This window comes from Protomyctophum bolini, assembly GCF_963924005.1.
Source record: "Protomyctophum bolini genome assembly, chromosome: 15".
Classification (NCBI taxonomy): domain Eukaryota; kingdom Metazoa; phylum Chordata; class Actinopteri; order Myctophiformes; family Myctophidae; genus Protomyctophum; species Protomyctophum bolini.
The window spans coordinates 29,451,978-29,474,452 of record NC_137876.1 but is presented as its reverse complement, the minus strand read 5'-3'; the positions used below and the strand labels follow the sequence as shown (position 1 = coordinate 29,474,452).

The following is a 22,475-nucleotide window of genomic DNA, read 5'->3' as shown; positions in this document are numbered from 1 at the left end:
CTCCATCATATGATATTTGTCGGATCAGCTGACCTCATGGCTCATGTCACATGACAAGGACCTTTGAAAACAACTGCGGACTCGGGAGTGCGGATGTTAACTTGGTAATTCTTTATCTTCTTAATCACCTACTGGCCATGACTTGAAGTTGAACACAAGTTACACAACGCTGATGAATGACTGAACGAGAAAACATGTTTATGTATCTGTTCTCTGTGTGGTGCATTCGCGCATTGTCGGCGCATTTGGTAACTGCAGAACGAGACCAGGAATTCAATCTGAACGGCAAATGGATGCTAACAAACTCTAATGGATCGCTGTCGTTTCCCGCAGAGGTGCCAGGCTGCGTGCATTCAGCTCTGCTGAAACAGGGTTATATTCAGGTATGCTGAGTCGTGGAGAGGTCATTTTGCCTAAGATTTAGACTCGTATTTAATCGATTCTTTCTGACAAGAATCGATAAAATACATTACGAGAGAGTCCAAATAGGCTAGACGTCATTCATTATCTCGTGCGCTAGCGGGGTGAGGTCTGGCATTGGCAGCAGTCACTAACAGGTCACTGAGGTCAGTGTTTCCATGCTAGACATAAGAACTGATTAACTGAAGGTGTTTCCTTTACCAACTTTCGTTTTGCTCTTCCACAGGACCCATATTTCCGGTTCAATGATGTGTCCTACAGGTGGATTTCACTTGATAACTGGACCTACACAGCAACATTTACCACGTCTGTTCAGATGAGGTCTGAGGTCAACATAACTGATGTTTTTTTGGGGGCGGGGGCAACCAATGTCAATTTATTATTTTGTATGTGTATGCAATTAATACTTAATTGTATATGTCGTTTACTATACCCACAGGGTCAGAAAGATGGTACTTCTTGTTTTTGAAGGAGTGGACACCGTGTCTTTGATTTCACTCAATGGAATTGTTGTGGGGAAGACGGATAACATGTTTCGGAGATATGTATGTATCAGGCTCCTGGATTCAAATCACTGATCTGTATTCTGTAATAAATGTGTTATAGATCAGGTTTCAAATGCAGTTGAGAGGACCATGCCCTCCTTTTCCCTTTCTCCCCTCCACACTCCACCAGGCCAGCCAATAAAACATAATTTACAAATGTATTTTAAAATGACACATCATTCACTGAATTTCACTTCCATCCATGCTGTTGTCACAACCGTCTTTCCACAACCACAATTGAATGCTCATTGCTTATCATTCATACCAAATAGTCATATCATTCCCTCTGGTGCATAGCAATTCCCTGTCAGAGACTTGCTGAAGGATGGGGAGAATGTGTTGCAAGTCAGCCTCCAGTCCCCTGTGCTTTACGCATCTGAACAGAACAAAGGCCATTCTGCCTACAGGGTTCCCCCAGACTGCCCTCCAGCTGTTCAGAAGGGGGAGTGTCACGTCAACTTCATTAGAAAAGTGAGTGGCACATGAAAATTGCCTGTTTATATGCTCAAGTTGAAATCTGTATTTGAGCATTATTCCTAGATGGACTATGGATGTTTCTTTAAATTGATCAAATTTAAAGATTTATCAGATTTATAGTATCAACTGTTTTGCAGCTTTGTTTTAAATTATTATAATCTTTCTTTCCTTTCTCCCCCCACCCTCTGCCTGCAACGTACTTGAGCTTTTCATTTCCTCTTCCTTCAGGAACAAAGCTCTTTCAGCTGGGATTGGGGGCCTTCATTTCCTACCATGGGACTATGGAAGGGAGTACATGTGAAAGGCTTTGATGTGCTCCAGTTGATGAATGTTTCTGCAGTTCCATTCTACAGTATGTGTCTCTCAGTTATTAGGTTTATTTGTTACTATATTTATTGCTAGGCTATAGGCCTATTACTATTTTATTTTCTCTTTTGACATTGATAAGTCAGCTTTTATGTCATTGTCCTAATGTTTTCCCATGCTCCTATGCAAATTGTCATAAAGAGTCAAAACATTAAAAGACAAGAGTAGATCTTATGTCAACATCCTGATCCCTGGGTCAAATTATGACAGGCATAGGACTAAGGCCCTATACGTCCTCTCTGGGGGGGGGGGGGAGACGGCGACGACCTGTGAGTGGGGAGTGTTGGCTGATGAATGAATATCAACATCCTATCCTAATACATCCTGATACTGGGGGGTCAAATTATGACAGGCAATTCCTGCTGTCAAAATATGACCCCCAAGTCAAAAAACACTTTGTTTGAAATTAATTATATATTAATAATATAAACATAATCAGTCTTCTATGTGTGGATTTTTTGTATTCACATTATATTTTTGGATCTGATTAGAGTTAAAATGCTACTCTGTCTGCCTACTACCAGCCATCCCTGAAGTCATTTCTTTCATTTGACTTGTCTTCATTCCTCACAGATGCCACCCTTTCTCAGTGGAGTGTTCAGGTGGAGCTGCTTGTCAATGCTCTTGAAGAAACACATGGGCAGGTCACCCTCTCCATACCAGACTTGGCAACGGAACAAGCTTCCCATGCATGGTTTCTCCAAGGACAGACTAAGAACACCTACACCCTAGATATTAACACGGTACTACTGAAGCTAAAAAAGTTTGGACTAATTTTATGCAGTTTTTACTGCTGTGACTTTTGCAACCTTTGCTGAATGCCTCCAGTGTTTTGTGTTTATTCCAGTCCAGGCATGTGAAGCTTTGGTGGCCCAGTGGACACGGTGAGCAGGCCTCCTATGTCCTCAGTGTAAAAGTCATTTTGGATCAACCCTTTAACATTAATGCAGATACCAAGGTCAGTGGACTTGTTTTTACATTATTATATTATATACGCTTTTAGTTGAACTTACATTACAAAGTTGTCTTGGTCCACAACTATTCACTCTATGAACATAAATTGATTGAGCATGTTGATTGATCAATATTTCTCAGAATGTTGTACACTATTCAGCACAATTCCAGTTGCCCTAAATGTCATGGCTAATCTCTGAGACCATGGGCTAGATGTTTACATCCCTGCATGCCTGTGCAGAATACAAATGAATGCAAATGAGGCACAAGTTGTCAGTGCAGTGTATATACAGTAGTGCTACATCTGAGGATTTAGTTCTGGCTTTTCTTTTCTTTACTTTGCTATCGGTGTCCCTCATGTACATTTCTGCATGTGTTTTGCTATCAGTTCTGTTTACAGTTGTGGACACCCCTATGTATCTGACTGCAGGTGTATTTCCGCACAGTGGATCTTATTCAGGAGCCTATCACTGGGTCCCCTGGCTTGAGCTTCTATTTTCGTGTCAATGGGAAACCAGTCTTCCTCAAGGGCTCCAACTGGATCCCAGCCCATGCCTTCCAGGACATGGTCAACCCTGCTGTGTGAGAGAAATTTTGAAAAGCACCTTTTGCTGGGCCTTGACCTAATGTAGGCAGTTGTGGCTTATTAAATTACACAATGCAGACAAAAAAGACAAATGGTGTCACGGTTGTGTTTTGACATACCATGTCTGCTTTTCCCAGTCACTAGTGTTACAATTTTGACTACATTAAGCCCATTACAATTACTACTACTAATAAGTAATAGTGTATGACATTAATTTTAACCAGCTCAGTTGCCTTGTGATTAGAGTCTTGAGACTGATCCCTGGTTTTACAGTAATACCAAAGACTGTAAAATGGGACCCAGTGCATCCCTGCTTGGCACTCAGCATCAAGGGTTGTATTGGGGTAAGTCCCCATACTAGCGTCATGTCCAGGGGGTGTACTTGTTCATCAAGCTGCCTCACACAGAAACGGGAGATAGGCTCCTGCCCTATGGGCCTCATGGCTCGGCAAGGCTTACTTATAATATTAATTATAATGATAATTATTTCATAGCACTACAAAACAAACTTACAAGGTGCAGGTCATACAATTGCCCAAATGCCCTGTTCTGGTATAACATTTCTGTGTCAAATAATTTCTTTGTCTAAATTATTTCCTTTTTGTGTCTCCTGAAGCTTGAGGAATTTGTTGCAGTCAGCTGTGGATGCCAATATGAACGCTCTCAGGGTGTGGGGTGGAGGCGTGTATGAACAGGATCTATTCTACAGTATTTGTGATGAATTGGGGATCATGGTATTTAATTTAATGTATTGTTTATTTAGCATGAAGTAGGCCTATACAATTATTAGTGTGCAGTTATGGAAATACAATTATACATAATAATTACACCAGAGTTGGCTACAAGCTTATTCTTCTGCAGTCCCTGGACAGTGGACACGGGACAGCAGAATATATCATCTACTTGCCATAATTTATTTTTAATAGCTGTCTAACAGGTGTTAATTACTATTTGTATGCAAGTTTATGGTGGGAGTAAGTTACTGTGGGAAACGCAATAATTCAACACAGTTCTCCACCCAGACAGTGTTTCTGCTAAGTGGACCGCTAGTCTGAATCTGATGAAGGTCCATGAAGCTTTGCCTTGTTGTTTTCAATCAAATATGTTTTTTTAATTGGGTTTTTGGTTCTGTGACTGTCTACTCATCATTTCTACTCAACACATTGCCAATGTATTTGGTTGCTTTTGTTGATTGATTGATTGAATATTTTATTAGCAAGGTTGAAAACAGTATGGCAGTGAATTATTAATTCACTGCCATACTGTTAAATAAATACAAATTATTAAATTAGGATTGGGATTGTTGATGTAAAATCTGATTTTCATTTTAAAAAATGTATTCAAAATGCCATTATAAATAATTCTGCAATTTGAAGACCAAGCGTTCCTAAACTGTATTAATATCTCTCAATACTTGTAGATTTGGCAAGACTTCATGTTTGCCTGTGCCATGTATCCAACAGAGACAGACTTCATACAGACCATTAGAGAGGAGGTTATACAGCAGGTAAGACATGATTTTACCTGCTGTAAAATAATGTGGCTGTGGCAGACTTTACATGCTGCAAAGATAAATAACATTGTTTTGCTATTAAGGTATATAGACATCCTGGTTCAACTGCTGGTATTTAGCTAAATTTGGTAATAAACTTGGTGAGTTTTGTTCCTTCCAATAGGTCAGGCGTCTGAAGTCACACCCCTCGATAGTAGTGTGGAGTGGGAATAATGAGAATGAGGCTGCCTTGGCAACAGACTGGTTTGGTATTCCCGTTTTCCAGAAGCCCACATACGTAAAAGACTACGTCACACTATATGTGAACAACATAAAGGCTCTCGTCCAGGAGGTCAGTGACAAAGCATTTATGTGGATTAATGTAAACTATTATAAAGTTGTTAATTAGTATTTGATTGACCACTTTTTCTAAGTTCAGGGATTTCATACATGGAATTACTTTTAACACTTAAAGCTGCACTTTGTAACTTTCCTCTTCTACTCATGTTTTGAACCGGGGTCTCCTGCGCAGTGCTGCCATTTTGACCATTGACCTAATATACTAAATAGAGCCTAACTGCTCGCTCAGAAGATACATTTAATCCTGACCGTGTCAAAATGTATGTCAAACCAGAAACAGGATCGTGTCAATGGTCATGAGACTCATGACTGATGTCTCACCTAGACACAGCATCTAAATGTCTCAATAGAAGAGCAGGGAGACAAAATACAACCACCCCAATTGTGTTCTATTGTATTCACATATACACTACCATACAAATTGGACAAAATTACATTTTATTCATTAAAAATAGTTATGTGGTGCCGCTTTAAATAATTGTTATACAGTAGTGCAAAGTGTGAACATTACATACTCTCAAGCAAGCTCTGAGGAAAGTATTTTATTCCTTTTGATGATTTGTGATGGTGGACAACATGAACTCTCCTCCAGGAGGATGAGAGTCGCCCATTCCTTGTCTCCAGCCCAACCAATGGGGCTGAATCTGAGCAGGAGGGATGGGTCGCAACCAACCCCTATGACCCTCATTACGGAGACGTCCATTTCTATAGCTACACCCTGGACTGTTGGAACTGGACCACATTCCCTCGCACTCGCTTTGCCTCGGAGTATGGATTCCAGTCCTGGCCCTCTTTTTCTACTCTTGAGAAGGTATAGTGTTACTAATGTGACTCAAAGTCTGTTTATATGCATGTCACTTTTTCCCACACATCTGTTCACCAGAGGGTGCTGCAGCTCAACTATGCACACCTCTGCAGTATGTTGCCTTGTTTCACAGGCGTTCACTCCTTCTTGGAAATCTCACCTTTCAGTTTTAAAGACCCATTTGAGGTCTACAATAAAAATGTTTCACAAAATGTATCTTGGAAAAAGGAAAATAGGTTGTACAGCCTGTAGTCACGATGCAAAACACTTTTCGGCAACAAAATGCCTTCAGGGTATGACGGCCCGACGGGAATAGTAAAACTGCTCAGAATTGTAGGGATTGGGAAATATTTAGCATAATATTTAGTATTTCTTTTGGTGCTGGGATGTTGCAGGTTTCCATAGCAGAAGACTGGAGCTACATCAGTAATTTCACTTCCCATCGACAGCACCATGAGTCTGGAAACCATCAGATGTTACAACAGGCAGCTCTACATTTCCACCTGCCAAACTCCTCAGAGCCCTTAAAACAATATACAGATACTCTCTACATTACACAGGTAAAACAATGTATAGATGCTCTCTACAGTTCACATTTGAATCAATGTACTCTCTAATACACACTTAAAACCCCTTTAAATAATATAGTGTTAAGACCCGGGCCAGGCCTAGGGGTAACCATGGTACAACATAATATGTTATATTAATAACATGATACATAATGGTCTTCCCTTCTCACAAGAACTACCAGTGACTAATGTTTTTATGGGTTTTATTAATTCATAAAAACAATTCAGGGTGGTAGCCAAAACAAACTAAAAACATGAATGACTTAAAACTTACCTAATCAAATCAAAAGAAACCAAAAGACAAATCAGAGAATAAATAATTGCTTTAAAGTTAATGTCTTAGGTTCTACATAACGAGTTTGATGTGAATGTCAAGGTGATGCAGGCACAGTGTGTGAAGACACAGACGGAATTCTATCGCAGAAGTCAGAGTGAAATCCTTCAGGGCAAAGGTCACACCATGGGTGCCCTCTACTGGCAGCTGAATGATATTTGGCAGGCCCCATCCTGGTCCTCTATTGGTATGCGTGTCCCTCTCTACTTGTTTATAGAAAATGTTGATGTCAACAATGCTTAATCCGTTACTTGTCATTTTGATTGACTAACACAAAAGTCAATTTAATGCTTAGAGAACTAAGTTTTACTTTTTCAAAGACATTCGATGGTGGGCCAGAGCACAATCAATGGCTAATTTAGGACCTGTAACCTTATATACACAATAATAATAATGAACTTATGTATCATGAAACAATGTATCATGTAAAACACCGCTTGAGAGAAGTTTTTCATCCAAAAGTCTCATGAGGAAAGCATAATGAACTACCCATCCGTCACGCGAAAAGGCGGACCCACGGTGATAGAGCCTTCTATGTGGCAGCCCCTGCCTGCCCTCTGGAACTCTCTCCCCTTGGAGATTCACCAGACTCCTACATTGGACTCTTTCAAGTCTGCACTGAAGAGAAATTTGTTTACTATGGCGTTTGTTTTGTTTTCTGTTTGTCTGTTTTGTAAAGCGACCTTGGGTTTCTTGAAAGGCGCTATATAAATTATTATTTATTCATCCTACGCGGTTTCATCAATTCAACGGTATTGCTGTCCATTCCTACCTGGACTGTCAGTCAGCTATTGAAAATTATTTACAAAATTATTTGTCTGACCAGATATCGCTGGCGGGCCAGTTCTGGCCCACGGGCCACCTGTTTTCTACCACTGGCTTAGAGCATCAATAACAAATAAGGGAGACAGATGTGAATAATGTTATTTACCAGGGGGTCAGACATTACTGTCATGACCTTTCCTTAAATGATGATCAAAACAATTAGGTTAATAAGATTTTATTGCATCAGTAGTATTGGCCCGGGCTGGCACAGTGGTCCGGGCACCTAGGCTGGTAATCCAGCCTGACAGCGTGTTGCTGGTTCGAGTCCCGGTCCCAACTACCTTTGCTGCGTGTCTTCCCCATCTCTCTCCCCGTTTCCTGTCAAGCTATCTATCAAAACAAAAATAGCTTTAAAAAAGAATACATCAGTACTGTCAAACAATCATTGACAGTGGTACTTGACAATTATTAATAACTAACGAGTAACTATAAGCATTCTGTGCAGTACTTTTAAAATAAGGGAACACATTTGAGTGTTGATCTGTAACACATTTATAAACTACCCAGTGGAAGAAGTTTAAAAGTTTAGATTTGAAAGCAGTAGATAAAATCGGCATATCCTAACTGAAGCAAGTGTTATTATTATAGATTTCATGTGCGAGAAGCTGGCTTGATATGTTTACAAATTGCATGGCAAATATGCTGTATAAACATTTTCATAGCCTAGAGATTTGTTCTCTCTAAGATCAATGTTTGCATGGTGACCACCAGTTACTGGCAGTTAGACAAGCATCCAGTTACTGTCAGTTAGACAAGCATCAGTATCAATATTAATAGGTAACGAGGGGAACCTCGTCAAGGTTACTTAGTAGTAGATTATCTGGTTCTAGTAATGGTAAAATAATTGATTAACAAAATGTGTGCGTAATTGGCGTGCGTGTGTATTTTTTTCTTTCTATTATGATCTGCTATACATTTTGAATGTTGCAACATAATGATGTTGCTTATTTTCCCCAATTTCAGAGTTTGGTGGGAAGTGGAAAATGCTGCACTACTTTACTCAGGACTTTTTTGACCCTGTGCTGCCAGTTGCCTTTGAAGAAAATGGCTCCGTACTGATCTATGCAGTTTCAGACTTGAGTAAAGACCTGAAACTCAGGGCTGTGGTAGGCCACTTTTGATTGATTGAGCACGTTATTGAAAATGAATTTGAATTCAAAAGGATAAAAACACAGGAAGGGCAGAAGGGCTTGTTTCCATTGTGGTCCTAGTGACTAGGTTATTAGCTTATTAAACACCATTGACTAGGGCCTAGTCAATGGTGTTTAATAAGCTAATAAATACTACAGTATTTATACCGGTAGAAGTAGTAAAATCAATTTTACTACTTTGTAAACCTCACTACTGTCAATGTTTATTACCATTGGCTATATTTGATATTTGATTTGAGGCGATTACCTAATTTCTTGTATAACACGAAAACAATGCTACAATTAGGTGATAAAAAAATCTGTGTACTGAAAATTCGAGCATTAACCACAGACACAGTTGACCGGGGTTCTCCAGAGCTCTCTACTTGGGAAGCTCTACACCTAGCCCTATACCCTAAACTTCTTTGCCATTTTTGTTTTTAAATATTTAAAACTATCTACAAGCTCACAACGTGTCGATGTAGCTCGGCTAGTTGAACAATTTCAAAATGTTTTTCAAAATAGTCAAATATGGCTACTAAGTTTAGGGCTAAGGTGCAAGATATGGCCCTAATCTCTTCACCAAAAATAGTCGATCTACAAGCTCACAACAACGTGTAGAGCTGTGACGCTTTTGTGAGCTTGTAGAGCAGCTAATTTAGCTAAAATGTTCACCCCAAAATACAGAGGCTATGATTCATGTGTGTTCACAAATGCTTTACAATTTTTAACCCTTTTAAAACGTGTCCTGTCATCAGGTATCTGTGTACGCCTGGAGCAGTTTGGACTCTGTGTGTGCTGTGAAGTCAGACCTGACTTTGGTGCCAGGTGGGAGTGCTTTGGCCATTTTCAATAAGCCAGTCAGTGCATTGCTGTCAGGATGTGGTGGTTGCACACGCCTCACATGCCTTCTCGTCTTTCACCTGGAGGACAGCAGCAACTATCAGCAGGGACCCGTGAACCACCACTTCCTGAGCTCACCCAAAAAGGCTGAGGGGATACAGAGGCCTAATATTTCGGTAAGAAATCACACTCAATGGTCTTCTTTGATTTAGGCTAGGAAAATGATGAATATGGATCAGATAAGGTACACAGGCTGACACAGTTAGAACATGCAAACTGTGGTAACTTCATAGAAAGAGTAATCTGCGTAGAGTTATTTACAATCAGGTCTGTACATACAATGTCTCTGTTAGGAGCTGTCAAGACCCCAGGGGGTCACGGGACAGTTCTAATCTTGATTAAATCTGCAATCCCAACAGCTGTGTGTTCAGGGAGCTTCCTGCTCTGTTCTCTAGCCTACAATGTATTTGTGATTGAATCAGTTAGACCTGTTAATAATATATTACATTCTACCTTTGTGACATTATGTGTTAAATAAGGTTCTGCATACTTTATAATATAGTATTGATATTTAGTTAGTCCTATTGATATAAACCGTATAGTCACTGTGCCACATGAGCTACATGCCAGATGTCCCGCCTACCTCTTACAGGCAGATCCGGTGAAAGCAACAATCTGATTGGCTCCCATAGAGAGGAGACAGCCTGTTTGAATCCGGAGGGGGGACTTTGTGAAGTAAATATATGGCAATGTTTGGGACCATTTTTGTGTTTGTGTTCACAACTTCACATAGATTGGCTACTACAATGTGACTCCATCTGGGGGCACGGGGCCTTCAGCCCGTGCCTCTGCCTTGTTGTACTGAGTGAATCCTGACAATAAAGCTGGATTCGTAAGACTGCAACCTGCCTGCCTACCTCCGTTTCTTCTCACTCATTCAACCATCGCTGCTACAAGACAAGGGTCATTTGACACAAAATATATACGTCAAAAATGAATGGTGAAATAGACAAACAGAGAAAGAAAAATCACACCCGTGTGAAGTGAGGGCGCCCCTCAAAAAGCCAGTTGTGCAGGTGAGAGTAACCAAGCCCTGAACTGTGACTGACAGTGCAACCTTGTAGGAGTGTTAATTTCACCCTGAGAGAGTGCAAATAGAGCCATACCATTTGTAAAATGAATATTCAACAGTGAGTGGGGACAGGAGGTGCTGCTTTTTCTCAGGTCTTGTCTTGAAATGAGAAAAGGAAGCTTCCCACAATTAGCAATCTGAGAACCCATCGTCAAAAAATAAAGGAAAAACAGTGCCCTCTTTTCCTTTGAATTTTGACAGGCATCAGTCTGTCTCGAGAGACTACACAATTAGAGAACCAGTGTGATTTAATTTATTTTCCCCTTGTGCAGGCCAAGTTCCAGCAGGATGATACAGGATACACTGTTGTCCTGCAGACAGACTCTATCGCACTATTTGTTTGGCTGGATGTGGCTGCTGTCCCTGGAAGATTCAGCTCAAATGGCTTCCTGATGATTTCTCCGAACAGGACATTAAACTTTTATCCATGGGCTCCCACCACCGTTGAAGAACTGTTCAGAGCCTTAACAGTCATCTCACTGACAGATGTGTATTGACTTGATTTGGATGTTGACCAGGGCAACAGAATGGCAAGGGCTGGTGCCCAGTAGGGTGCCCAAATGGTTAGAAAGGGTAATCCTGTAAACTGTATCTGAAATGCCACATGTTTGATTCTCAGCCAATGTGTTGTCCTGTTCAAGTGTACTTAAAAGAGACTACTTTCCTACACATTGTAGGTTTCCCTGATAACCCCCCAAAGGGGTAAATAAAAACTTTTTCTTTATTTTGGTTTCTTGAATAGCCTAGCTACTTTATAATTAATAATTTACATTTTGCACTCCATTGACAGTAAACTCAAAATGCACATGAAAGGGAGGATAAGTTAACTGATAAGCCCTATTTTGAAAAACTGCACAAAATAAATCAAACTGGTAAATCTGTGTTTTTCAAACATGTAGTAGGCTGTTATGTAGGGTATGTTATGCATTGCTCTTTAGTCACCACGTGGAGGCAGCCAGAACAAGCAATCTTGCGTATTGTCATACACGCTAAATTATGTTGAGAATGTATTAGTTTCATGTCCAGCTCTTTCATAATTGATTGATTCCACAAACAAGTTGAAACAATTAACTGCCAAGTGGCAGCGTTAAAAGCCGAGTCATGTCATTGCTTCTTTTCATCTAAATGCCAATCCCCCCCCTCCACCCACCCACCTTAAGTCTGAGTGAGCACGCTGAATGCCAAGTGAGAAAGTCACTCACAAAGGAACCCATTGAAAAAGTCAGTGTGGCTGTGCGCGGCGCTATACTAGCCTACATGTGGTCTGTACGCAATGGGTCGGTCACTTCACATTTCGTCTCAGCGTAGCTGCCGAGGTGAACTTTGAACCAATGGGACGTAAACTAATCTAACCCAGATAGCCCTATACTGATTATTTTATAGAGTGAATATACCGGGACGGGATTTGGAAAATCTGCATTTGAGGAGGTATAGGACATGGTGAAGCTACGATGGACCTGGAATATATAAGAACTTCAAGGACAGTATGTGCTTGTATAAGTTTCTAGTCCAAATAAACGGTATTTAGCAATATTGGGTTAACATTAGCTGGCACCCACCGCAGGATCACAAACAAGATTCAACGAGCCATTTCACTGCAGACCGGTAACAATGTATCCGCTCAGATGTTTGATCACATGCGTGATACTTTGTATTTCCAAAACGCAAGGTGTAGATGTGGACGACCAGGATGGTCATGGATATCTTGATAATATCCTGCGCTTTTATGGCCAAAACAAGTCCATTTCAAACAAGAATCTTGAAAACTTAGTGCAAATAATAGCAGCAAGAAGACCAGAATTAATAGCTGAGGGAAATCCACTCGCAGATTTAGAGGTAAGTGCTTCCTTAAAAAATGTTTTTCCTCCAGTATTTTTCTGATTTGTAACCTGATATAAATAACAGTGATCGAGGTTAATACGTTATAGATTAGTCATGTTTACTAGGCTACAGGTTGTTTGCTTTTGTTTTGACAGTAGTTGACCAAGCAAGAAAAACAAATGCTTACACTATGTTAGAACATCTCGTTGCCTATTCTTAGCATTTTTATGTTTTTCACTATTCATATATAGACTAGACATGCTTACTGTATATTGGAATGCATGCGTACATGAATCTTACTTTGTAACTTTCCTCTATCCAATTTTCTATCAATACCTCTCCCTCCCCTCACCAGTGTCCTTCGGTGAAGCAGATCTTGTCCCAGTATGGGCTCAACAATGTCAGCCAGGCGCTGACAGTGGAACATCTGGAGAGAATCTGCCCTGCTGTGTTGACTCAGGTGCTGCTGCCCTCCTGTCCCTATAACGCCCCCACGTTGCTGGAGCCTGGAGATTACACTGGTGAGCAGTGAAGCAATGGCAGTGACAGTGGTTTTCAATGTGATTGTGACTATGTGTGTGACTATGTTACTAAGAGTACCAGTAGTGGCGTTGTTTTGCCAGAAACAGAGAAAGAGAGAGAGAGAGGGGGGGGGAGAGGGGAGTTGCACTACTCAGTTCACACAGGTGTGATTTTTATATTAAGGCCCATCATTCATTCAGCATTTGACGAGATTTTTCCTCCAGACCTCAGACCACTGGTTGAAAACCACTGCTGTAGGAGCCTACCTATAGATGTCTCCAGGCATTCCAGTTTTCACAACCTGGTGGTTTTATTGGTTTTGGCACAACTCATGTAAAACCACACACATCCAGTTATCAACCTGAATACGTGCTGGGCCATTAAGAGGACAAACAAACAAAATTGATTATTTGTAAGACCACCAAAACAAATATGTTGTTGGTGCTCTGTGATCTTGGCACAGTGCATGCTTTCACGTTGGTTGGTTTTACGCCTAAGAGAAATGAGCTATGAATATGATACAACATGTTGGGTCATTATGACCGTGGATAAATAGAAGACTGCTTACTTCGTATCCCCCCCAGTGGTAAACTGTGTGAACAAAGCAATAAACTCAAATGGAAACAGCTTGCTGCTCCAACTTGTGGTCAGAACGTTGTGTTGTGTTTGTGTTTTGCACACTAAACGTAGTGGAGCAGCAAACCTGTGGAGACTTTTCCTTTTGATCTTGCACTGCAAATTGTTTTGTCCAGCACTGCCAATAGGGCAAAAAAAGAGCTGCATACTGTAGCACTCTTTTGAGTAACTAACAAAGCAGTAAATTAATATTTTTGTATTGTTTCTCTTATAGCATTCATAAGGCTGTTTGATCTTTTTAAATGTTTGTGTTTGCATTAAAGTAAGCATAGGGATAAATATTTATTTCTATAACAATGCTCCCCAGCCCTTTCTTCCACATTCTTGAGAAACAGCTCCTAAAACATTATTTGACACTTTTGGCTGTTAAAAAAACAGCTTCTAACCATTATTTGACACTTTTGGTTGTTGAGAAACAGCTCCTAAAACATTATTTGACACTTTTGGCTGTTGAAAAACAGCTTTAACCCTAATGTAGCTTATGATCCTCAGGTTTTGAATATAACCCAGACAGAGAGATAAATTGCATTCTCTTTATTCAAGCACAGGTGTAGTACCGATGGAGAGAAATATTAACAACTTACAGAATTTCACATTACATACCAACAAATGATAAAAGTACAATTTCACATGCAGTGGTACTACCTGTGTTGTTTGATCTCACAGTCTGCCTTCTAAACAAGCCCTGCCATTGTGTCCTTATGGAAATTGGCAAAGCATAGACAGAGGGAATGAAACAATTGTTCTTTTATATCTCATTCTCTCTGAGAGAAAGGACATCATTCTGTCTAGCTGGGAAGCAGAGACTGTACATGCATGCAGCTGATGACAGCAGTAAGGTTTCAGTGTCACATTCCAGCAGTGCTCTCCTGTGGCGGAGGAAAATTAAAGCTTCACAAATGGCCTCAAATTGACTCTTGGACCCATTGATCTGCCCTCAAATATCACATTCCCTGCTTCAGTTCTGTTGACTGTGCAGGTTATACTTAGATATGATCAGGGTTTGATTTGCTGGGTCGGGGGGGGGGGGGGGGGGGGGGTATTGTGCAGTCAATGAAGAGCCAGAAATACATTTACAGACATAATTTAATACTGTGATCATTATTGAATAATTGGGATTTATGGTTTATTTTTAGGTATGTTGCTATTTCACAAGAATTCGATACACATTTTATCGCTGGTGCAGGACAAAATAAGTAAGATCAAGTAAAGAAGACTCCACAACAGCTTGCTGCTCTACCACATTTACTGTTCAAAAGCAGGAAATAATCTAATGAGGTTATTGTCTGTTTTTTTACTTTTGGCAGGTAAACTGTTAGTTTCTATTCTATTTCAAAGAGAGATTTAGCATCAAAGTCATCAACGTGTGCTGAGCCCCTGTGCCAGGAGAATTGAAACATTATTTGGCCACACTGTATGACTGTACCATTCATCATGAAACTCTTTTGTTCTCGTCTCCCTGACAGTGTGGGGTTATGGGTTCCTGTCTGTCACTGTGATAAACCTGGCTTCACTGCTTGGTCTCCTGCTGGTCCCCTTCACAAAGAAATCCTATTTTCCCAAATTGCTTACTTACTTCATCGCCCTTGCCATAGGGACACTCTTTTCCAATGCTGTTCTACAGCTCATACCAGAGGTTTGTAGGATGGCGATACAAATGACATTTATTTGAAGTTATGAGACCAGAGCTTGTATTTATACATATATTTAAAATGCATACAGATACAAGGCTAACATTGTCCTGAAATCACACAGGCCCTGGGTTTTGATCCAAAAACCGATAACTACGTGGAAAACGCTGTTGGAATATTTGGTGGATTTTACCTTCTATTCTTCGTGGAGAAAATATTGAAAATGGCCTTGGGAGTAGAACACGAGGTATGTGAATGTCAAAAGAGAATTCCATGCTAGAAGGCTTTCTTACCTTTATTTGTAGTTGTTACGTCCCCACCAAAGAGGTCCAGGTGTTATTTTGAGCAAAAGCGCATTAATGGCTATAGACTATAGAGCACCGAAGTCTGACGTCACTTTCAGTAGAGGGTGTCAGTCCCCAGGTTCGATGGAAATAAGTGAATTGCCACAAAAACCCAACCCCCATTGAGGGCTTATACTAGGGAAAATAGCCAATAATGCACTTTAGCACAAAATAACACCTGGACCTCTTTGGTGGGGACGTAACAACTACAAATAAAGGTAAGAAAGCCTTCTAGCATGGAATTCTCCTTTAAGGATTGCGTGTTCATAATTGTGTCTGTGTGAATGTATGGATCTTCGAAATGCTCTCTGTGTTCGCATACGTGGGTTTGATTGTGTGTGCGTGTGTGTTGGGGATGGAATGGAACAGGGGACTGCATATTATGTATATTTTAATTTATTCTCTCATGACTGTTTTATGTATTTGTACTTTGGCCACCTGAACCCGTTTACAAGGGGTGAAGAATTCGTAATTAATGGCATACTTTTATTGATTTATAGCTGACATATTGATTATATATGTATTAACAATCTATAATTAGGCACTACACTTTGATACTGAAGAAACTACCCTCTAATACCCCCCCTCTCTCTCTCTCTGTCATACTATTTCACTTTTCCAACCAATTTCCTGGTGTAATGAACTTGCCTCCCTTTAGCATGGGCATAGCCACTTCTCCCCTCCTGAACTGCCGCAAGGGAACGCCTTCCATAATGGGGATATACTGGAGAAAAAAGAGTGCATCACCCTGACCAACGTCAACACCATAACTACAGACAAGACCTGTTCAAATCCTGCCCCTCAACATACAGAGGTGACACCCTCTCAGGTACCAATAAACTCATCCAGGGTGTATTCACTGATGATATATTAGAAAATGTTGGGATAAGTGGGATAATATTACGCATGACTTTTTAAGTGGCGATCAAATCTACCTAATCGCATAGGAGCCTTGCCTTGTTTCTTTCTAGCAGTCTGCATTTGAGTGTAATCTACTACAGCATTACCTTTCTCTATTTTGTATCATCAGGTGTCTCAATCTCACCACATAGAATAGGCTTCTAAACATTAGCCAGTAGCCACTGAGGTGAGAGCACCAGCCCTTCCATTAATCTGCATGTTGAAAACATAAAGCATTTTGTTTATATCATTTTATCAGGCATCTGGGTGTGATGCGTGATGTGGGTGTTATTGGGTCCTATAAATAAGTACAATGTTGCTCAATGCTCACCCCATCAAAGGCTTGTAAAACAACGGTCACAAGTAAATATGGTGGCTCAAGAGGTAGGGTGGTCGCTCAAGCATTTTGGGGCACAGTGGCACAATCAGCACTGTCATCTCACAGCTAGGACACTGGGGGCGTGTTCTCTCCTTTGCGTCAGCAGCGCCCATACCCTAGGTGTGGTTGGCGAAAGGGCCTCTCTGTGCGGAGTTTGCATGTTCTCTCCATGTCCCCTAGGGTAGGTACCGCGTGAATCTTTTCTACGTCCGAGCATAGACATGGTAACGCCCAGCCTGCCTCTGATTGGCCTACCGACACTGCCCGTCTTTCCCCCATGGTCTCACCAGACTGTCCTCCGAGAAATGGGTGTGTTCTAAATATAGTGTTAGTGTTGATTATCGTGTATTAATCTATTTATAGTAAACTAATACTATTATACTAAAATAGATAAATAATCAATGGAAAAGAGACCTTACAGTACAATAATGTTTCAAGTGTACACATACAAGTTACGTTACAAATAAATTACACAATAATCAACACACTTTATTTAGAACACATCAATCATTCCATCAAAGCAAACGGCATAAACAATATTATCGTGGCAGACTATCCAGCATGTATCCTCCACCTCAGAGGAAAGTCTGGTGCGGCCGGCAGTGTCGGTAGGCTAATCAGAGGCAGGCGGGCGTTACCATGTCTATGCTCTGATGTAGAAAAGATTCATGCGGGAGGTACCCTCACTGGGCCTCACAAAAAACATGCAGTAATCATGGTCTATAATGCCCCCCCCTGGTCAGCCTGATGGAGGGGAAAGGAACTGGTTGGAATAACATGTTCCTTCCACGTGCTACATCCTACCAGGGAAACTCCCCCGTCAGGTGATAAGAAGCGGAATTCTCACTCCTCATGCATTCAACTTTCCCCCAATAAAATATTTTGATTTGAACCATAAAAGTGACACAGAAGCCGTTTTTGAGATGAATCAGGGCACTCTCGGGACATTGTCCGGAGTTGCCCTTTCATACATGCACAGTAGCAAATAAAAGCTCAGTTCAGGCCTTTCCAAAGGTTGGTAGAGGGAGAGTAGTGCCCAGGGTTATTGCGAACGCAGTGAGCACTTACTATGAGACCTAGCAGATCATGTCTGTCTGTCTGTCTGTGTGTGTGTCTGTGTGTCTGTCTGTCCCGCTATCCAAATATTGAGTGTGTTGCATCGGCAATCACTCAGCTCCATATATGGGCACAAAAGGGGCCAGGTCCACTCAGCTCCATATATGGGCACAAAAGGGGCCAGGTCCACATATACAGTAACAGCGGGACAGACACACAGACAGACAGACAGACATGATCTGCAGGGTCTCAGCTGCGTTCGCTTCCCGCGTTTGCGCGTCTTACTGGTAGTTTAGGCATTGACACTGGGTAAAAATAATTGAATCCCTATCCGAGTGGATTTTGGGTAGTTCAAAACCAAATAACAAGCAAATATTATCTTTGGCACCCAAAATCCTAATCTGCTCCACTTTAATAGGGATTAAAACTTTGAACTTTGGGCCCTGGGAATTGGAAGGTTTCTGGTTTAATCCTGACTCCTCTGGGCAGTGTAATTGGGTGTAGACATTTAACCCCTAACTCCGGGTATTGTTCAATAACGCTTACTCCTCCCAATGCATGCTATGAGTTAAAGTCAGATATGCACATCTGTTGAATTCAGCCCAAGTTTATTTGGCCTATGAAACTACCTTCCTCTAACTAAAAGCAAGTATGCATAACTAGTATCATGCTGCTAGGGCAGACCAGTTAATGTTTTTGACCCATGTCAGACACGAAACAAACACGATGGCAAGTGGGTATTCAGAGTTATTGATTGAACTGTTATCTGACTGTGACATGGAACGATTAGAGGAGTGGCGTTAATGTTTAACTGTGAATTCTCCCTCCCTGTTGTCACATTGATAAATAAGTATCTTTAGAATCATACTAAACAAACAGAGGGAGTGCTCAAGGAATTGAACCAAGATGTGACTCCCTCACCACCACAAACTGCCCCCTTGGATAAATGCAGGAATTGTCTGGGTTGCACACAAAGACCCCTTTTTGGCAGTGGGCGATAATGGGTTGGTTTGTCATGGCGTGTCGCCAACTGAGTGCCATTAGCCCTGTTTGGTTCCGAAGAGTCTCAGGTTTTGCTTCAAGGAAAGTTATGCCATTATGTTTGTAATTCGAAGAGTTCTGTTTTAAATACCACAGAACTGCATCTGAAAAACAAGCAGTACTTGAAGTTAAACTTTCCAAGGTCTCTCTAAAATATAGAAACGCAGTGTTTAGCTTTAGTTTCAGTTTCTCTAGGTTCAAGGTTTCTTTATTCTTGCATCTTGTGTATGCGTACATAAGAGTCAAAGGAAAGAAGAGAGCTGCACACTGTTGGCTCCCTTTGTCGGTTACATTTTTATTTTGCAATTATAGAGTGACATTTCGAGCCCATGATCTTGGGTACATACTGTAAGAGTAAAATTATTTTGTTCTGGTTTCCTCAGACATTATAGCAGCAATGATAGAGATAATAATAAACATGTATACAACAACAAAAATTTTAAGACAACAAAATTTATGGAATTAGGAAATATGCCTATGCACATATTTCACATTTCATTTTCATATCTGTCATGTTCTGTGGAAGGTAAAACAGATTTAGTCTCATCCAGGCATCTCTCCCTCCTGTCATTAATTGGGAGGAATTAATGCATGCCTCCTGTATGCTTTACTTAGGCACCTAAAACAAGCAGGAGCAGATGGCACATCTGATACGGACAATCACCTTTTATTTGCTACTGTGCATGTATGAAAGGGCAACTCCGGACAATGTCCCGAGATTCCCGACCGCCCTGATTCATCTCAAAAATGGCTTCTGTGTCACTTTTATGGTTCAAATCAAAATATTTTATTGGGGGAAAGTTGAACAAAGACAGGGTTAATACAGCCTCTTCCTGGATCAGAGTAGCTTGTATTGCATATGGACAAACAGAGTTTATATGATACACAGGAAATGGAACCCGATGAAATGGAACATTGCAGATTTTGCAAGTCTTAACTTGGCAGTTCAACAGGTTGTACCACCTGATGTGTCATCCATGTCATCTAACAGTGGATGCCTTCTGGGGAGAGACTACTGGCTTATATAGCCCATATGTATGTGGGCTAATCAGCTCTCCCAGGTTTAACTCCCAGGTACTGATTCAACTTGCATTGGGACATACCTTTCTTTGATCAGGATATGCGCTGTCCATGGTACTGACATATCTCCCCAGGCCTCTGCTCCGCCTGGTGGTTGGACTTGGAGGTTCAGGCCACAGTTTACCTGTGATAAAAGTCTATGACTGTTCTGTTGTCAATCTACCTCAGGAAACTATTATTAAATGCATTCTGCTTTTCTATGTTGTTACAATTTACATGTGTGAACTCTTTATTATAAGTTTCAAGTTATTGGCCCATCACTCGGTTTAGTACGTTGTTTTTACGTATGTGTAGCTTTTTAACCTGCTCTCTCCTTTGGGAGGTCAACCCTACAGGAGGTCCAGGTGTCTGGTGTGATGTGCCACTGGCTTAGAGGGCAGCGTGTTTCCAACATAAAGACAGTGGCATGGATGATCACCCTGAGTGATGCCGTGCATAACTTCATAGATGGACTAGCAATCGGTGCCTCCTTCACAGTGTCTTTGCTGGCGGGATTCAGCACCTCCATTGCAATTGTGTGCGAGGAGTTCCCACATGAGCTAGGTGAGTTTAGGAGCACTGGTATACATTGTTGTTAGTGGGAATGAAAACATAGGCGCCCCACCGGAAGAGGAGGGCCTAAGCCTGAGCAAACGGTCCTGAGCATCCTGCTATCCATTCTGTTTGGCACTGCCTCCAGAGGCAAATTCAAAGGAAAACAGGGTGCTGTTTTTGGGGGGTGGGTTCCCAGATTGTTACACGACTGACATCACAAATTCTACAATATATTTTTCAAAGGAGATGCCGATTTGTTCCAAAACTTCCACCATCAATCAGTTAATCTACTGCTCTCTTTCCGGCTTCAGGTGACTTTGTGATCTTGCTGAATTCTGGTATGAGTGTACCACAAGCCATATTCTTCAATATGCTATCAGCCATGTCCTGTTATGCCGGCCTTGCCTTTGGTATCCTGCTTGGAAGCAACTATGCCCCCAATGCCATTTTTGCTATTGCTGGGGGCATGTTCCTGTACATTGCACTGGCAGACATGGTAAGAAATATGATTGTCATACATGGGGAATTGGGTTTGCTGCAAGGCATAACAAACAATGCCAATGGACAAAGTAAAAAAATCACACCCATGTGAACTGAGTGGTGCAACTCCCCTTTCCCCCTGCAGTATATCTAGTGGCACAAGAATATCTTATATTTAATATATAGGCAGTGTTTTCACTCTGACTCTGACTGCAATGATGAGGGTCTTTGCTGAAGGAGTGCCAGTGTAATGCCTACAATGTTAAACTGTAGAAAGTCATAAACACATAGCCCATAGTCCATAATTTATCATTTACTTACTCAGATCAGAAGCAACTCTATTGCCTTTCTTGGAGCTATGTCTCTCCAGAGGGTGCACACATGTCATTACTCCCTAGGTAGGCTGATGTCAAAACATAATGGCTGTATGTTGCCCATGAAAGGTGTTAGACAGGAAACTGAATATCAATTACCGGTATGTCTTTTCAGTTCCCAGAGATGAACAGCATAATGAAGGAGCAAGAGCGAACCAGTTCCAAGATCATCATCTTCCTGATTCAAAATGCAGGGCTTCTAACTGGCTTTACTATCATACTACTGATAACTTTGTTTGCTGGGGAAATCAACCTGGGTTAAGGAGAAAGGAACACAGAGGAACATATGAACATACAAAGAAAGAGCATTAGAACAGAGAAGTGGCCCTGAGCTTCTGAAAGTGAATGTAAAAATGCTTGTTTTGTACAAAACCAATGTATTTTTGACATAAAAGAAAATAGCTAAGTGTTTTCTATCTTTTGACTATCATTGTAGCTGAAAGCTTAGTCCAAAAAGGGAATTAATTTACAATCATTTGGTATGTGGAATAAAAGCAAATTTGTATTAAAAGGTAAAAAAATATATATTTATATTATGTTGTGATCTACATCTTTAGTTTACACTACACTTATTGGCGTTTCAGTCATTGGCCTTTAAACAAAACGGTCTGTTTGATGTGACAACACTAACTGTTTTGGCATCGGTCATTGAGCCTGGGAGTGGGACTGATATGTGCTGCTATATGGCATTCTGATTCAATCACTGGTGGTCTGTTAATATGTTATTGATTTGATTATTTTCATTGTTGAATTCTTATGTCTGAACTCTGAAGTAAATTCTTGCTTTTATCTTGTTGTCCTCCTAGATACATTATACAAACAAATGTCAGACAAAATAC

General features: G+C 40.9%; 2 protein-coding genes across 3 annotated transcripts; both read left to right on the top strand.

Annotated features, from left to right (window-relative positions):
- The first annotated feature begins 86 nt into the window (after positions 1–86).
- Positions 87–11,562, top strand: manba (mannosidase, beta A, lysosomal). 2 transcript variants are annotated; one of them, XM_080783815.1, is made up of 17 exons: positions 87–383; positions 647–741; positions 860–965; positions 1,263–1,436; positions 1,671–1,794; positions 2,382–2,551; positions 2,656–2,766; positions 3,193–3,344; positions 3,965–4,082; positions 4,769–4,855; positions 5,025–5,192; positions 5,793–6,011; positions 6,401–6,565; positions 6,951–7,095; positions 8,697–8,839; positions 9,622–9,882; positions 11,111–11,562. In XM_080783815.1, the coding sequence occupies exons 1-17, from the start codon at positions 177–179 to the stop codon at positions 11,333–11,335; spliced, it is 2,670 nt and encodes an 889-aa protein (XP_080639941.1). In that variant the 5' UTR covers positions 87–176; the 3' UTR covers positions 11,336–11,562. The 2 variants fall into 2 exon arrangements, with proteins under 2 accessions (XP_080639941.1, XP_080639942.1); XM_080783816.1 differs by having other exon boundaries at positions 370–383; positions 647–748.
- A 579-nt stretch (positions 11,563–12,141) lies between these two features.
- Positions 12,142–22,289, top strand: slc39a8 (solute carrier family 39 member 8). The gene is made up of 8 exons (XM_080784107.1): positions 12,142–12,674; positions 13,015–13,180; positions 15,284–15,453; positions 15,573–15,695; positions 16,451–16,621; positions 20,584–20,791; positions 21,094–21,278; positions 21,752–22,289. Exons 1-8 carry the CDS (start codon positions 12,450–12,452, stop codon positions 21,896–21,898), a joined length of 1,395 nt encoding a protein of 464 aa, XP_080640233.1. The 5' UTR covers positions 12,142–12,449; the 3' UTR covers positions 21,899–22,289.
- Positions 22,290–22,475: the final 186 nt, after the last annotated feature.

Coding starts and splice junctions, on each gene's coding strand:
- manba (XM_080783815.1), top strand. CDS start 177: ATGACTGAACGAGAAAACATGTTTATGTATCTGTTCTCTGTGTGGTGC. Junction 6,566..6,950: donor ATACTCTCTACATTACACAG/GTAAAACAATGT, acceptor GTGAATGTCAAG/GTGATGCAGGCACAGTGTGT. Junction 9,883..11,110: donor TACAGAGGCCTAATATTTCG/GTAAGAAATCAC, acceptor CCCCTTGTGCAG/GCCAAGTTCCAGCAGGATGA.
- slc39a8 (XM_080784107.1), top strand. CDS start 12,450: ATGTATCCGCTCAGATGTTTGATCACATGCGTGATACTTTGTATTTCC. Junction 13,181..15,283: donor GGAGCCTGGAGATTACACTG/GTGAGCAGTGAA, acceptor TCTCCCTGACAG/TGTGGGGTTATGGGTTCCTG. Junction 20,792..21,093: donor GGAGTTCCCACATGAGCTAG/GTGAGTTTAGGA, acceptor TTCCGGCTTCAG/GTGACTTTGTGATCTTGCTG.